The sequence below is a fragment of the Saprolegnia diclina genome (assembly GCF_000281045.1).
Source record: "Saprolegnia diclina VS20 unplaced genomic scaffold supercont1.17, whole genome shotgun sequence".
Classification (NCBI taxonomy): Eukaryota; Oomycota; class Saprolegniomycetes; order Saprolegniales; family Saprolegniaceae; genus Saprolegnia; species Saprolegnia diclina.
The window spans coordinates 283,033-295,838 of record NW_008246084.1 but is presented as its reverse complement, the minus strand read 5'-3'; the positions used below and the strand labels follow the sequence as shown (position 1 = coordinate 295,838).

Below are 12,806 nucleotides of genomic sequence, written 5' to 3'. Positions count from 1 at the left end.
AACGTCTGCGATCGTGTACGCGGCTGTTTCTAGCAGGTGGCCCGTTGATTCCGCAATGTGTAGGACGGCAAGACACCGCTCATGATGGCAGCCATGAACGGACACGAAATCGCCGTCAAGTGGCTTCTCAACTCCGATGCCAAAGTCAATGTTCTCGATCGCGTACGACTTTGGTCATACGGTCCGCTCTGAAACCTCTGTAGAATGACAAAGCGGCGCTCATGCTAGCGAGCGCCAACGGTCATGAAGGCATCGTTCAACGTCTGCTCGACGCGCGCGCCAACGTCTATCTGTGTGACAGCGTACGCAGGATGTGTGGGTCGCTGCATTGGTGGACACCTGACTGTAGAATGGCCGCACCGCATTGCTTTTAGCGTCGGGTCAAGGACACCATTCCATTGCGCAGCGACTTCGAAATTTGGGAGCCTCCGTGAACCCTAACCCTACGACCGCCCCGAGGCCCGAGGTGACGCAGCCAAACGCCATCACCACATGAAACCAATGTTTTCAAGCAGCGAGGTTCTACGTGTGACAACGCCACTAAGAACTCGCGAGGTGCAAACGACGTTTGCACCAACCGACACCAAACCAACGAGGTCGGTACCAATCAATTCCCATTTCTAAATTGACAACTAACCTTTTGCAGGAGCCTCCTACAACACAAAATTACTTTAGCTTTGGCGGGTCGAGCGCTGCGATGGCGCATCCCAGCCCGATGGAAGAAGAGCCGGCGGTCGCAGATCTCCAAGCGCGTTTTACCTTTTTCACTGCATCCGAGTACGCCTTTACTGATCGTTGAAATGCACTTTGGAACGCGTACGTAGCACGCACAACAACGGGACCGCTCCCAACAGCAGACGAATCGTGCGCGCAAGGACGAGACGGTGGTAATGCAGCCCACGCTTCAAGTCCCAACAAACTGTCGCAACGACACCGCCTCGCCAAAGCTCGGTTGTGACGCTTCGCGAGAAGAACAAAATCAATGCATGCGCTCCCTTTGGAATAATTCATCTTGCTTTTCTATGATCCATCACAAATTTTACTTGGCGCCAAAAAGGCAATAAAGTCTTTCATTTAACATTCGATTGCTAGAAAAAACTTTCAAATTATGAACTGCGAGGTGTATATTGGTACGAATTATGCTTTTGCCTTGCGATAGGCAATCACCGACGCACTGAGGCAAATGATCGACGCGCCGAGGATGCTCCACATATGAAGTGCTTCGCCGAGCAGCGTCACGTCCCATAGCATCACGCAGAGCAAGTTGAGGTACTGCAGCACAGAGGCAATGCCGGCCTTTTCGATTTGGAGTCCCTTTGTGATCATGAGCTGACCGATGCAGCCGAAAAAGCCGATCGCAAGTACAATCCCCGCCTCGTCAGTGGTTTGCGGCACGTACAGTCCCTAGTCGCTTCAACTATAGTGTCGCACACACATAAGACAAGTTGTCCTCGCACCGTTCCAAAAAGCGCAATTTTTGTCAGCGACCCGAGCGTGCACGTGAGCAAAAAATATGTCACGAGCGTCCACGTGTTCATGCTCTGGAGCATGCGAATGATGATGTTGATGAGGCCAACGCATACGGCGGTTAGCACAGCGCAGAGCATCGCAAGCGGCGGTGCCTCGGACGAGGTGGCGTGAATGCCAAAGACAAACGCCGGTCGCGCCACGCAAATGACACCGGCAAACGACACCAAGACGCAGAGAACGCCGACGACGTCGATCTTTTCGCCAAGGAGACAGACACTCTATTTCATAGCCATTTTTGTCATTTTTCCATCAATTTTTCATCAATTTTCATCAATTTTTCATCAATTTTACAAGTGAACGTACCAGCACACACGTGATGATGGGCGCCGTGAAGATGATGACGGACGCCTCGGAAAGCACCATTTTCGAGTAGGCGTAAAAGGACATGGTCATGGCCGTGTAGCCAATAGCAACGCGAATGCTCAAAAGCTTCATCAAGGCCGGGTCGACCGCCAGAATTGGGATTTGGAGGTAGAGCTGGACGGCCTATGATCGTAGTGGATAGTGACTATATAAAATGAAAACGTTATGTACCACGTTCATAACGAGTGCGGTCGACGACCGCCAAAACACAATCTCATCCGCGTAGAGAAAGCGCGACGAAAACTTGATGAGCACCTACGCAGTCCCATCGGAAGTCCTTGTGTTGCAACACACTGAGGACGTACCGACATGAGACTCAGCGCAACATTGCCGCCGATGATCATGCCAAAGCCAAAGAACTTGCCATACCTCTCGCGGAGGGCTTGACGCCGCTTGGCGAGGCGCCGAAGAACGCGAAGGGGCTTGCTCTCCTGCTGTATGCCGTCGGTCGCGAGCAAGAGGGGCTCGGCGTCGGTGTCGGGGTGCACGATGGCCGAGGTCGGCATATCGCGTGGATTGAAGTCTCGAAACGGAGTCAGAACTCTAGCGTTTCAATGGTCGTATCCTTGGAGAAGTGAAACGAATGCTCGTCCTTTCCCTTCTCACGCATGTGCGACACGCGCCCCAACCATAGAGAATTAGGATTTTATACAGTCGAGGTTGCTGGCAACACCACTAGTTGGCCCCTCCAGACATGGGTTCGATCCCGGCACCAAATGCACCCTGCGAATGGTACTGTTCACTGGTCCTGTTCGCTGGTATTGCGAGGACCTTCAACCTCCTAACATCCAGCTCGTCGTCCACTGAACGACGCCGTCTGTAGTGCAGTTGTGCCATCAACATCTAGTGAAAGCCACGAACGATAGAGTGCACTCGACGTGTATCAAGAGCTTCTTAGGAGCTTGCAACGGGGGCGGCTGGCAGTGGTGGCCCTAGTGGTCGCTTTCCGAGGAGAATGCCAGTTGCGACGCAGAGCACGAGGCAGCCCATCATTGTGTGCATGTGGATCACGTCGACCATGATCGAGTCCAAGAGGATGGTCCATGCGACTTTGAAGAAGACCATGGCGGCCGCGATCGGGTTACGTTCAAACTGGTAGCCGCGGAGCAGCGCGAGCTGTCCGAGCGCCCGGAGAATGCCCATGAGCCCCAGCAGCACGCCGTGGCCTTCGAAAATATGGTCCTACACAATGGGTTGTAGCAAGGCCGAGGTGGCGCGACGACGACGTACCGAGCTAAACAAGAGCAATTTGAGCAGCGCAAGGCCGCAGCTCACAGCGCTCATGTGCGAGTAGACAGAGAGCATCGGCGCTTCGTGGAGCTTGAAGAGCACGCCGTAGTACAGCCCGAGACCGCAGGCACCACCGATCGCCCACGAGAATTCATGCGCGGCGTCCGGTGCCTGCACAAAGACAAGGGCGAGGAGCGCGCCGGCGCTGCACACCATGTCCCGACGGTCATGCACGTGCTGCACAAGCACTTTGGTTGCCTGTCAAATTCAATGTCAAAAAGGACAGAACTCAATGTCAAAGACGCAAAAAATCTCAAAAATGAAGGTGAATGACGCACCACGAGGCCCGTGAGCAGACTCGACGCGAGGAGGAGGATCGTTGCGTCCGTGAGCTCAAACGTCGCATACGCATAGCTCGAGACGGCGCAGACGAGGTACTGAAGACCGCCAAGTGCAAACACGTGCGAGCGGCTAATGCCATCAATGTCCAGAATGGGCAGCCGAAAATGGTTTTGCAGCGCCTAGACAATATTGTGTCATCGTAAAAACACAAAAATATTGTCATATCGCTACCACGCCGACGGCCATGCTCAGAAAGGACTGCCAAAACACCATCGTGTCGACGGGCGTGGACGTGGCACCGTGCTTGGTCATGCCTAGTCCACGCCGTTTGGGATAGATCCACAGAGCAAATGACGATGATGACGCACCTGCCACCAACGTGACGCAGCACGCACCGACGACCTGAAGCAAGAGCCCGACGCGCTCAAACTTGATTTGAAGCAGGGACGACTCGGGGCTCGGGGCCGGCACTGGCGGCGCCTCGACACTGTCGCCATCCGATGCCTCGGTGAGCGACTCAAAGGCGACGTCCGGGGTCTTGTTGGGCGTCGGCAGCACGCTGCTGAGCTTCGTCTTGAGCGCTTCGACGGTCGACGCCATGAGATGTCGTTGCCAAGTGCGCTATTTATACGCGCAGCGCAAGATGGCTGCTCCAACAGGCCTTCGATCTACGTGAAATATCGTCTATCATTCTTTCTCAAACTAAGTTAGACTCGTATCATGAACTAGAACTTTTTGTTAGACATGTCGTCCATTCTATAAACTCTCGAAACGCGTGCTTGATGGCGTGGCTGCAGACCACGTCATCGCCCGTCCCACGAGGTCCCGAACTATCCACCTCCACGACATCACCAGCCCTGCACCTCCGCCGCCACGACAGCAGCCATCCTGCCTGCTCGACACTGGCAAATGGCCTCCTGGCGGCTTGCACTCTCTGTAGTAATGCTGCCTGTCCAGCGCACCATCGTCGCGCCAGCTCGTACTACTAGCTACCGGTACTAGCGCCCACCGTCTCGCGCCACGGACTCAAAAAAGGGCCTGGCGCACGCGGTGGAATACCATATGGTGGCTCATGTTTCAGCAGCTTTGTGCCAGTTGCGAAAATGGCCAAGTCCCTCGACGTCTACTTGGCGCCGGAAGCGCTCCTCGCGCGGCCGTACGACCTCACGTACGAGAGCTCGGCCGCGACGTCGATCCACGGCAAGCGCCTCGTCCGTCCTTTCTGTCCTTGCCTCGATTTCTGCACGAATACTGCGTAGGCGCTCCGCTTTGACGCGACGGGCAGCTCGAGCTTTGTCGAGCTGAGCCGCCAAGACGTCTACAAGACCGTCCAGGAAGCGGCGCGCGGCCACTGTGTGCGTATCTTGGCCTTGTTTCAGCGCTCATCGAGACGATTTGGCGTAGAGCATTGAGCGCCAGGGGTCGCTGGCGACTGAGATTCCAGTAGAAAAATGGTTGGTGGTACCGAGGCTGAGCACCATCCTGTGCCTAGGCCATTCACATGCGCGATATCCGCAAGCTCGACAATGCGTTTGCGATCGCGGTCGAGCCGTCGTTCACGATGCGTCGCCAGGCCATTTTGCTCAATGCCGGTAATCCGCACGACAATATTCTCCATGATTTCAGTCTACACCTTAAACGACACGATAGATCCGCTGCGCGTCGTCATCCTGCGCGATGCGTGCTTCGTCTTCCTGCCCGACGGCGCCGACAGCCTCGTGTCGCTGCTCAAAACGAATTTTCAAGAGCACGTCAATGCCGACGCCATGGCGTTCGAGTTTGCGTACGTTTTTGAGATTGAGTTTGAGGTCGTCGAACGTATCAATTGTGCTAGCGCGCTCGAAGCGGTCCTTGCGACCATCTGCAAGTATGTAGAATCGCTAGACGTGTGCAACGTTTGAGCTTGGTGTAGGCTCGTCGCGAGCGCGGCGGCCAAGATCGCGCCCCAAGCAACCGCGGTCGTCGACAAGATGCTCAAGCACGGACTGGTCACGACCGAGCTTGAGGCGCTCCGGTACATCAAGAACTCGCTCCACGAGCTTGAGGCGCAGGTATTAGCAGTGTTTGCATCTTTGCGTTGCCTATCGTCTTCGTCGTAGGTGAATGGCATCCGGCGAGCGCTCATGGAACTCCTCGAGACGGACGAAGACGTGCACATGTTGTACTTGACCAAGCTGCATGCGTCGCCTGGGATGGACGTGATGAGCTTTGATGCAGAAGACGCCGAGTCGCTCCTCGAAGTGTACCTCCAGGTATGATTTCCTTGCTTTTTGTACAGTAATTACGCGGTTGGTAGGACATTTATGGGACGCAGTCGCGGATCGCACTGCTCTTGAGCAACATTCAGACGACCGAGTCGATGGTGATGCTCAAGCTCGACACGAAGCGAAACTACTTGCTCACGGTCGATTTGACGCTGACGCTGTGCACGACGCTCATGGCTATCCCGACGTTCATCGTCGGAAGCTTTGGCATGAACCTCAGCTCGTCGATCGAAGAGGCCGACTACTACTTTTGGAGCATCTTTGGTTTCTGCGTGCTCTTTCCATTTGTCACGTACACGCTCATCCGCAAGTACCTTGGCCATCGCGGCGTCGACCTGAGCTGGAACAACTAAGATCTCGTTTTTTGTCTATCTCAACTCAACTCTACTGCCATGCGATTATACCCTAAAAGCCCGCAAACTGCAAGTTCTCAGCCGACGTGATGCTCTCGGCGCTGTCGACGCCTTGCTGCGCGCCATCGACCTGCTGGAACCCCATCGTGAGCTCCGGGCCTGACGCCGCGAGATGCTCCTACAGGCAATCTGCATTAGGGGTAGGCTAGGTTTAGGGTAGCGGCGTGTACCGCCCAGACCACGTCCTGAAACCACGGATGCGATTGAATCGAGGGGCCCAAGCGCATGGCTGGATCCACTTGCAGTAAGCCTCTAGCATACAGAATTACATTGCGAGGTAGAACAAGGTATTAGAGCGTACGATATCAAATGCTGGAGATCGGCGCTGACAGGCACGTCGCTCGTCCACGGGAGGTGCGCGGCCGTCGCGCGCATGCGAGCAGCGTACGCGGGTAGCGCGCTTCCGTCGCTCTTGTACGGCCATGGTGGTGCCCCGTGAACCATCTCAAACAAGAGGACACCAAACGCCCTAGAAGGACCAAAGTGAAAAGGAAAAATGAAGGAAAAGACCCACCACCAATCGACCGCAGCATCGTAGCCGTCGCCAACAAAGATCTCGGGTGCCATGGTGTAGTGCGTGCCGCACTTGGCAGTGGCACGTGTGGCGGACGGGGCGGCGAGGCCAAAGTCGACGAGGTGGCAGTGGCCATCGCGCGTCAAGAGCACGTTGCCGCTCTTGATGTCGCGGTGCATGTAGCCGCGACCGTGTAGCTCGACGATAGCTGCTGCGATTTGAGCGGCGCAGGCTTTGGCAAAGCCTTCCGAGAAACGCGTGCAGCTCCAGAGACACTTGTAGAGCGGCTCGCCAGGCAAGTAGCGCATGACGAGCGTCATCGTGGTCGCCGAGCGCACAGAACGCACGAGGAGCGGACCCATGGCGTCGGCTTCGAGCTTGCAGCGGTCTTCGCGACCGGCGATTTCGATTTCTTTTACAGCTAGTTGCGCGGCTCATTGGCACGGACGAGTTAAGAGGACGACGTTCGTACCAAAGTCGTGGCCTGTTCGCCTGTCTCTGCACTTGTAGACCCTAGTAGCAAGTCACTAGCTGTGCCATGCAAGAGGTAACTACCGGCCACAGCCGCCTTTGCCCAGCAAGTAGAGCTGCTCGAGGTCTGCCATGGCCGGTGCCAGGTTGGCGTCGTCCATCGCAAAGATTCGAAACCTGTCGGATACAAGAAACGCCTCACGGTCGTTCTGGGATTGGCTGGAAAAAGTCGTTTATGTGCACTTGAAAACGGTTTCGGTGATGATTGGTCGATTGCCATCTGTGCGGTGATTGGTTCGCGTGCAATAGCCAATCAGATGCGAGGAAGCGTATCAAACAACCTTTTTTCGGGTGGCAGCGAGATGGCAGGCAAGCGCAAAGCCGTCGACGCGCCCGGCAGCGAGAGCGACGACAGCAGCTTCGAGGTCGCCCCAGCCGCCCATGAGAGCGACACCGCCGCCTCGGATAATGACGACGAAGATGGCTTTGAAGTTGTCGCATCGAACGCTGGGCCGCTGGATGCGAACGCCCGCTGGCAGCAGCAGCAGCACATCTCGATCGTGGGGCCGGGCGTCGAGTACAAAGCGCCTGCCGCCATGCGTGCGCTCGAGTCGACGCCGTTCTCATCGGCGGCGGTGGCGCATTTGACTTCGAGTGGCTTTGGCACGCCGACCCCGACGCAAGCGCAGTCGTGGCCCATCGTGCTCGCCAAACAAGATTTGATTTCGATCGCCAAGACCGGGTCTGGTAAGACGCTCGCGTACCTTCTGCCGTCGTTCCACGCGCTCACGGCGCCCAAGAAGCACGTGCAGCGCACGAAGAAGAAGTATGCGTTCGCGGTCAAGCCCAAAGACCCGCGCCTCGTGATCCTCGTGCCGACACGCGAGCTCGCCATGCAGATCCAGAGCGAAGCGAAGAAGCTGCTCAAGCCGTACCCGCTGCGCATCGTGTGCATCTTTGGTGGTGCGTCCACGAAGGAGCAGGTCGAGGCGCTCGACCTCCACGGCGTCGACGTGCTTGTCGCGACGCCCGGTCGGCTGCGAGACTTTGTGAGCAGTGGCCACCTTGGCTTGGACAAGGTCGAAATCGTGGTCCTCGACGAAGCCGACAAGATGCTGGAGCTCGGATTTGAAGACCAGATCCGCCACCTCATGAAGCTCCTGCCGTCGACGCGCCAGACGCTGCTCTTCAGTGCGACGTGGCCCGTCGCGATGCAGACGCTGGCTGCCAACTACATGACCTTGCCTGTCCACGTGACGATCGGGTCGACGTCGTCGCCGCAGCTCAACCGCGACATTGCGCAGCACTTTCTCATCTGCACATCCGAAGCCGACAAGATGGCCAAGCTCAAGCAAGCGCTCGACATTGACGCGTCGATGAAGGCAATCGTATTTTGCCGCACCAAGGTCGAGTGCGACAAGCTCGCGACGTTCTACGCCGACCCGACGGTGGGGTGCGTGCACGGCGACAAGCTCCAGAGCGAGCGCACAATGACCATGAATGCCTTCAAGAAGGGCACGGTCATGACGCTCTTTGCCACCGATGTTGCGGCGCGCGGTTTGGACGTCAAGGACGTCGGCCTCGTCGTCAACTATGACGTGCCCGAGAGCATCGAGACGTTCGTGCACCGCGTCGGTCGCACGGGCCGCGCCGGCGAGCGCGGTGTGGCCGTGACGCTACTGACCGCCTATGACATCACCTTTGCGCGCAAGATTCCGGCGATGCTCAAGGCCGCCGACATGGACGTCCCGAAGGAGCTCATCCAGCTCATGCGGGACGTCAAGGTCGCGCCGGTTCGCGATGTCCAGCCCAAGGCCAAGAAGCCCAAGGTCCCGCCGCCGCAGCCGCGCAAGGCCAAGGGCAAGGCCAAAAAGGTCTCGTCCAAGAAACGCCGTACGCTCTGCTTATAAGAATAACATGTATAAAGAATAGAGATATCTATGATTCCTAGCGCTAATTTGTACACATTTGCACAGTGCAGCAGTGTCCATCGGACAAGCCGGTTTCCACATTCTATTTTAACGCATTCGCATGCACGATACGCAAGCACGCATCGTGCAACGCCTCTCCAAGGACCACGACCTCCAACGCCGCCGCTTTGCAGAGTAGAACACTGCTTTCCATAGTGTTCAACTATCTTGCATGGCCATGTGTAGGACGCTCGAGCACCTTTGTACTGCTCGGTAGAGCCACGTTCGTGCTGGCATGAGGAAGATAATAACATGCGACTAGCGCGGCGCTGGACCTTGCCGACACGCTCGTCGTCGAGAACGGCGAGGTCGTGCGCTGGTTTACAGGCTACCGCGACCACGTACATGGCGGCCCACAAGTGGAATGTCAGCAGAGAGTACGTAGGGTGTCGTCGCGAAAAGCAGCGCGGACCTGCACCGCATCCCGATCAAGCGCGCGTTTGTCAAGTCGTGTCTCCGTCTCGAGTCCAACGTAAGCCGGAAGCTCGCTCTTCTGCACCAAGTAGGTAGTCTCTTTTGCGATTGACGCGACTTGCATCGCAGGTGCGCGAGAATGGCGAGACGACCTTCCGCATCCTGCACGACTTGGAGTTCAACGCGACTTTGTGCAACCCGAACGCGCGCGAGTGGATGGTGACGCGCTTCGTGACGCGCCACGTCGCTGGCAAGGTGCGTGTTTCGAGTTGTCAGGACACGACGATCGACGATGCACTAGTTTGGGCCTGCGAGTGCGACGCACGCGTGCCGCTTCAGCCGCGCGGCGACGCGTCTCCAGACCTATGTTCGCTTTTACCGCCCGCCGCAGTTCTTTTTTGGCACGGAGCTGTACGCGACGAATACGTCCAAGATCGAATCGAACTCTTTTGGGCTGTAGGACACCAGATGAGAAGGGGCTTCAATTCCCGCTCGAGCATCACATGCTGCACTGCGTCAAGGAGCTCGCGTCGCCTTGCAACCAATTGGTGCAAGAGCTGACCATGCGCGTCGTCCACGCGATCGAGGTCCGACTGTCACACAAAATTCTTGTGCCTTTTGCTATGTTTTAGCTATGGTTGTATTTTGAAGCGGGATGAACGATGACGTAGGCGTCGTCATCGCACCAAGTTGTCCACATCCAAACCGACTTTGTCCTGACGGCCAGCGACGACCTTGTCCTTGTGCGCGTTGCCGAGGTGCGATGACGAACCCTATATGCCAGTTAACGCAATCGCTAGATTGTCTATGCTTCGGACGTCCGCAACCCACCCCAAGGAACGGCAAAAGCGCTCGCGTCCAAGCCCGTCGTCTCGGTACGAGCCATCCTGGCACTGAGCCCAACATACGACTTCTTCATGCACTAGCCTCGACGGCTCTTCTCGTGTCCGGGCGCCTTTTGTATGGAGCATCCACCGGGTTCTTGTCCCAACGGTGACGACGAGACGACGTACGCTGTGGCCAAAAAGGTACGCCTCTCGACTCCAATATCGGGGTAGATTTATGCTATATTGGACGGGAGTAGTCCATAGTGTGGGCGGACCACGAGTCGCACCTGCTCATGCGCGCCCAAGGCACAACGACAAGGTATCAGTCGGGCGCCACCAACCAAGCACTTGTGGTGGCCCTCGCCCAGTCGTATTCGTCGATCGAGAAGATTGAAACCATTGAGAAGCTCCTTTCGCGACGCAACACGGTGCTAGAAGAGCTCCAGTGGTTTTCCAATCACGGTAGGTTTGCGACGCCGTTGGATCGCTTGTTCACCAAGTGACTGGTTCTAGGACCCGCGCTGGAGACCACACTGCCCATGGAGGATCTCTACAACAGCGTCCGCGTCTGCGCTGACTGCTGCACCATGTACCAAACGCTAGATGAGGCTCGGCGCCACCGCAGCAGTCGACCGCGCAAGGAGCTCAACGACGTTCGTGAGGCGAGCGCGCGGGTAGTGGAGCTAGCGATGCCCAAGCATCGACCAAAATCCAGCGGGGCACTGTCCGTCGAGAAGCGGCGGCAGCCGAAAAAGCTGTCCAAATGCCTCAGCGGCCCGGCACCGTTTTGGCGGCCGCCAGATGAGTCGCCGCCACCGAGCCGCAGCACAACCCCTCTACCGACGTATTAGGTACTAGGTTCGTGCTCTAGTTAATTTAGCAATCGATCCATTTAAATATCAAGGCGATCCAGCTTGCGGACATCCGAGGCCAAGTAGACTTTGGCCGATGCTCGCCACCCGCCGTAGCCGACCGGTGGCAGCGTGTCTTCATCCTTGCGCTTCCATAGCAAAACGAGCGTCGTACAGAGACATAGCACCTGCGTTTACAGTGGAAGCGTGCACGCAAACCGACACGTACCAAAAGCAAGGTCGCGACCAAGACAGAGCCCCCGATGACCATAACCTACGCCGTCTGTTGCAGTCAAGACAGTCGCTAAATCGCACTCGTACCGGCCGCGCCATGTACTGGTGGAAGGCCGCAGCGCAACTAGTAGTGTCAATGAAATGACATGGTCTATCGTCGTCGTACCCGATGGAGCCGGGCGACACCGCCGTGACGCCGCAGCTCCCGATCGGATGGTCGTATGGGCACGCTTGGTTGCGATAGCAGAGCGGCGTTATCGGGTAATATTGGCTCTACATATTTGAAGAGTGAGCGAGGGAACGTGTAGATTGCAGCTGCCGAGACCACGCTCTTGGAGTTGACGCAGACTGTTTGAGGAACGTTGGGAGGTCCGGGAAACTTGGTTGGGAACCGGTTTTCGTTGGGAATGCAGTTGGCCGGCGGTCCGAGGCCGCAGCAAAAGCTGGTTGCTTGCAGCTCGACGAGCGCCTACGGTACTATGTGATATGAATGTGAACAGGCACGCTTTCGCACCGAGGCTGCCGTGTTGTCGACGACGCTTTCGTTAAAGTACGTTTGCCAGGCGAGGCTCAGGCCAGCATAGTCGTCGCTCTGGGCACGGTCGTCGCCATTATCGTCATCATGCTTGCACAAGTAGTACCTGGAAGTACGTCATGCACTTGGCCCGTGTCACGTTGTTTTGCATGTGGATCTAATACACGCCCTCACTCGGTCAACGTGGATGGAGGCATGAGTGGTACGTTGACGAGGCAGTAGTTTTGCTCGTCGTACGAGATCGAGGGGACGGTCGTGCCGTAGATGGCGCCGCCAATCATAAAGTGAAGGCTCATGAGCCCGCCGAGCCCGAACGCTTGCTATCAGCCCTTGAGAAACATTGCGCATGGATCGCAAAGTACTACCATGAGCAGCAGGAATTTGTTGTGGTGTTTGGCGCCATAGTAGCCCGCGGCAGCAGGAATCGGGTACAGACACGCCAAGAAGATGAGCGCTAATCCCAGACAGGATTGTCACGATATCGAGCGACTTTCGACTGGAATATGTACCGCCGCCAGAGCTGCCAATTTGGGACCCGAGCGCGAGCTGCGTGTGGTGCGAGACAATGAGCCCGATGCCGAGGAAGAAGAGAAGGACCGCAAGGACCTGTGCACGCCGTAGTAGACAGAGGACCACCGCGTCGTTACGTACACCGAGGAGGAGACAGCCGACCTTGACGCCGACCGTGACCACGCGCTTGGCAAAGAGGTCTTCGCAGAGCATGCAATCAGGTCGATCTAAAAATAGATCCGGTGCCGAGTTTGCCCTTCAGCTTCAACCAGCCGGGGCTTATTGCCAGAGCTTACAGGCGCTTGGTGGAGACTGCAGGAGCCGGCGAAGGCCGCTGC

At 56.8% G+C, this 12,806-nt stretch overlaps 7 protein-coding genes across 9 annotated transcripts; 3 read left to right on the top strand and 4 right to left on the bottom strand.

Moving 5' to 3' along the window:
- Positions 1–1,091: 1,091 nt before the first annotated feature.
- On the bottom strand, positions 1,092–2,454 carry SDRG_06304. Of its 2 annotated transcripts, none has more exons than XM_008612077.1 (5): positions 2,199–2,454; positions 2,065–2,148; positions 1,834–2,016; positions 1,458–1,748; positions 1,092–1,411 (listed from the first exon to the last, which is right to left on the bottom strand). In XM_008612077.1, the coding sequence occupies exons 1-5, from the start codon at positions 2,397–2,399 to the stop codon at positions 1,379–1,381; spliced, it is 792 nt and encodes a 263-aa protein (XP_008610299.1). In that variant the 5' UTR covers positions 2,400–2,454; the 3' UTR covers positions 1,092–1,378. The 2 variants fall into 2 exon arrangements, with proteins under 2 accessions (XP_008610299.1, XP_008610298.1); XM_008612076.1 differs by having other exon boundaries at positions 1,092–1,404.
- A 300-nt stretch (positions 2,455–2,754) lies between these two features.
- On the bottom strand, positions 2,755–4,129 carry SDRG_06303 (hypothetical protein). Its single transcript, XM_008612075.1, has 5 exons — positions 3,834–4,129; positions 3,697–3,779; positions 3,462–3,644; positions 3,124–3,381; positions 2,755–3,075 (listed from the first exon to the last, which is right to left on the bottom strand). Exons 1-5 carry the CDS (start codon positions 4,063–4,065, stop codon positions 2,788–2,790), a joined length of 1,044 nt encoding a protein of 347 aa, XP_008610297.1. The 5' UTR covers positions 4,066–4,129; the 3' UTR covers positions 2,755–2,787.
- Positions 4,130–4,568: 439 nt separating this feature from the next.
- Positions 4,569–6,082, top strand: SDRG_06302 (hypothetical protein; the record flags this gene model as incomplete). Its single annotated transcript, XM_008612074.1, has 9 exons — positions 4,569–4,676; positions 4,725–4,820; positions 4,870–4,908; positions 4,958–5,057; positions 5,116–5,248; positions 5,300–5,332; positions 5,378–5,516; positions 5,565–5,717; positions 5,762–6,082. 9 exons carry the CDS (start codon positions 4,569–4,571, stop codon positions 6,080–6,082), a joined length of 1,122 nt encoding a protein of 373 aa, XP_008610296.1.
- On the bottom strand, positions 5,571–7,307 carry SDRG_06301 (AGC/PKA protein kinase). The gene is made up of 8 exons (XM_008612073.1): positions 7,212–7,307; positions 7,129–7,169; positions 6,657–7,077; positions 6,444–6,611; positions 6,313–6,394; positions 6,026–6,260; positions 5,712–5,973; positions 5,571–5,652 (listed from the first exon to the last, which is right to left on the bottom strand). The coding sequence occupies exons 1-6, from the start codon at positions 7,286–7,288 to the stop codon at positions 6,135–6,137; spliced, it is 915 nt and encodes a 304-aa protein (XP_008610295.1). The 5' UTR covers positions 7,289–7,307; the 3' UTR covers positions 5,571–5,652; positions 5,712–5,973; positions 6,026–6,134.
- Positions 7,308–7,446: 139 nt separating this feature from the next.
- Positions 7,447–9,078, top strand: SDRG_06300 (hypothetical protein). Its single transcript, XM_008612072.1, has one exon. It carries the CDS (start codon positions 7,490–7,492, stop codon positions 9,035–9,037), a length of 1,548 nt encoding a protein of 515 aa, XP_008610294.1. The 5' UTR covers positions 7,447–7,489; the 3' UTR covers positions 9,038–9,078.
- Positions 9,079–9,158: 80 nt separating this feature from the next.
- SDRG_06299 (hypothetical protein) lies at positions 9,159–11,189 on the top strand (the record flags this gene model as incomplete). The annotated part of the gene is made up of 12 exons (XM_008612071.1): positions 9,159–9,232; positions 9,284–9,310; positions 9,360–9,438; positions 9,483–9,599; positions 9,641–9,766; positions 9,813–9,922; positions 9,972–10,098; positions 10,183–10,269; positions 10,312–10,386; positions 10,438–10,539; positions 10,596–10,800; positions 10,852–11,189. 12 exons carry the CDS (start codon positions 9,159–9,161, stop codon positions 11,187–11,189), a joined length of 1,467 nt encoding a protein of 488 aa, XP_008610293.1.
- SDRG_06298 lies at positions 11,175–12,744 on the bottom strand. Of its 2 annotated transcripts, XM_008612070.1 has the most exons (11): positions 12,610–12,744; positions 12,468–12,564; positions 12,324–12,412; positions 12,165–12,278; positions 12,065–12,115; positions 11,938–12,015; positions 11,749–11,892; positions 11,590–11,696; positions 11,511–11,547; positions 11,419–11,463; positions 11,175–11,377 (listed from the first exon to the last, which is right to left on the bottom strand). In XM_008612070.1, exons 1-11 carry the CDS (start codon positions 12,679–12,681, stop codon positions 11,231–11,233), a joined length of 981 nt encoding a protein of 326 aa, XP_008610292.1. In that variant the 5' UTR covers positions 12,682–12,744; the 3' UTR covers positions 11,175–11,230. The 2 variants fall into 2 exon arrangements, with proteins under 2 accessions (XP_008610292.1, XP_008610291.1); XM_008612069.1 differs by having other exon boundaries at positions 11,511–11,696.
- Between the last annotated feature and the right edge of the window lie 62 nt (positions 12,745–12,806).

Coding starts and splice junctions, on each gene's coding strand:
- SDRG_06298 (XM_008612069.1), bottom strand. CDS start 12,681: ATGCTCTGCGAAGACCTCTTTGCCAAGCGCGTGGTCACGGTCGGCGTC. Junction 12,413..12,467: donor AATTGGCAGCTCTGGCGGCG/GTACATATTCCA, acceptor GTCTGGGATTAG/CGCTCATCTTCTTGGCGTGT. Junction 12,279..12,323: donor ACAAATTCCTGCTGCTCATG/GTAGTACTTTGC, acceptor AAGGGCTGATAG/CAAGCGTTCGGGCTCGGCGG.
- SDRG_06303 (XM_008612075.1), bottom strand. CDS start 4,065: ATGGCGTCGACCGTCGAAGCGCTCAAGACGAAGCTCAGCAGCGTGCTG. Junction 3,382..3,461: donor GTCTGCTCACGGGCCTCGTG/GTGCGTCATTCA, acceptor TGAATTTGACAG/GCAACCAAAGTGCTTGTGCA. Junction 3,076..3,123: donor AATTGCTCTTGTTTAGCTCG/GTACGTCGTCGT, acceptor CCCATTGTGTAG/GACCATATTTTCGAAGGCCA.
- SDRG_06300 (XM_008612072.1), top strand. CDS start 7,490: ATGGCAGGCAAGCGCAAAGCCGTCGACGCGCCCGGCAGCGAGAGCGAC.
- SDRG_06304 (XM_008612076.1), bottom strand. CDS start 2,399: ATGCCGACCTCGGCCATCGTGCACCCCGACACCGACGCCGAGCCCCTC. Junction 2,017..2,064: donor CCGCACTCGTTATGAACGTG/GTACATAACGTT, acceptor CTACGATCATAG/GCCGTCCAGCTCTACCTCCA. Junction 1,749..1,833: donor CCATCATCACGTGTGTGCTG/GTACGTTCACTT, acceptor GCTATGAAATAG/AGTGTCTGTCTCCTTGGCGA.
- SDRG_06301 (XM_008612073.1), bottom strand. CDS start 7,288: ATGGACGACGCCAACCTGGCACCGGCCATGGCAGACCTCGAGCAGCTC. Junction 7,170..7,211: donor GGCAAAGGCGGCTGTGGCCG/GTAGTTACCTCT, acceptor ACTTGCTACTAG/GGTCTACAAGTGCAGAGACA. Junction 7,078..7,128: donor GCGAACAGGCCACGACTTTG/GTACGAACGTCG, acceptor CCGCGCAACTAG/CTGTAAAAGAAATCGAAATC.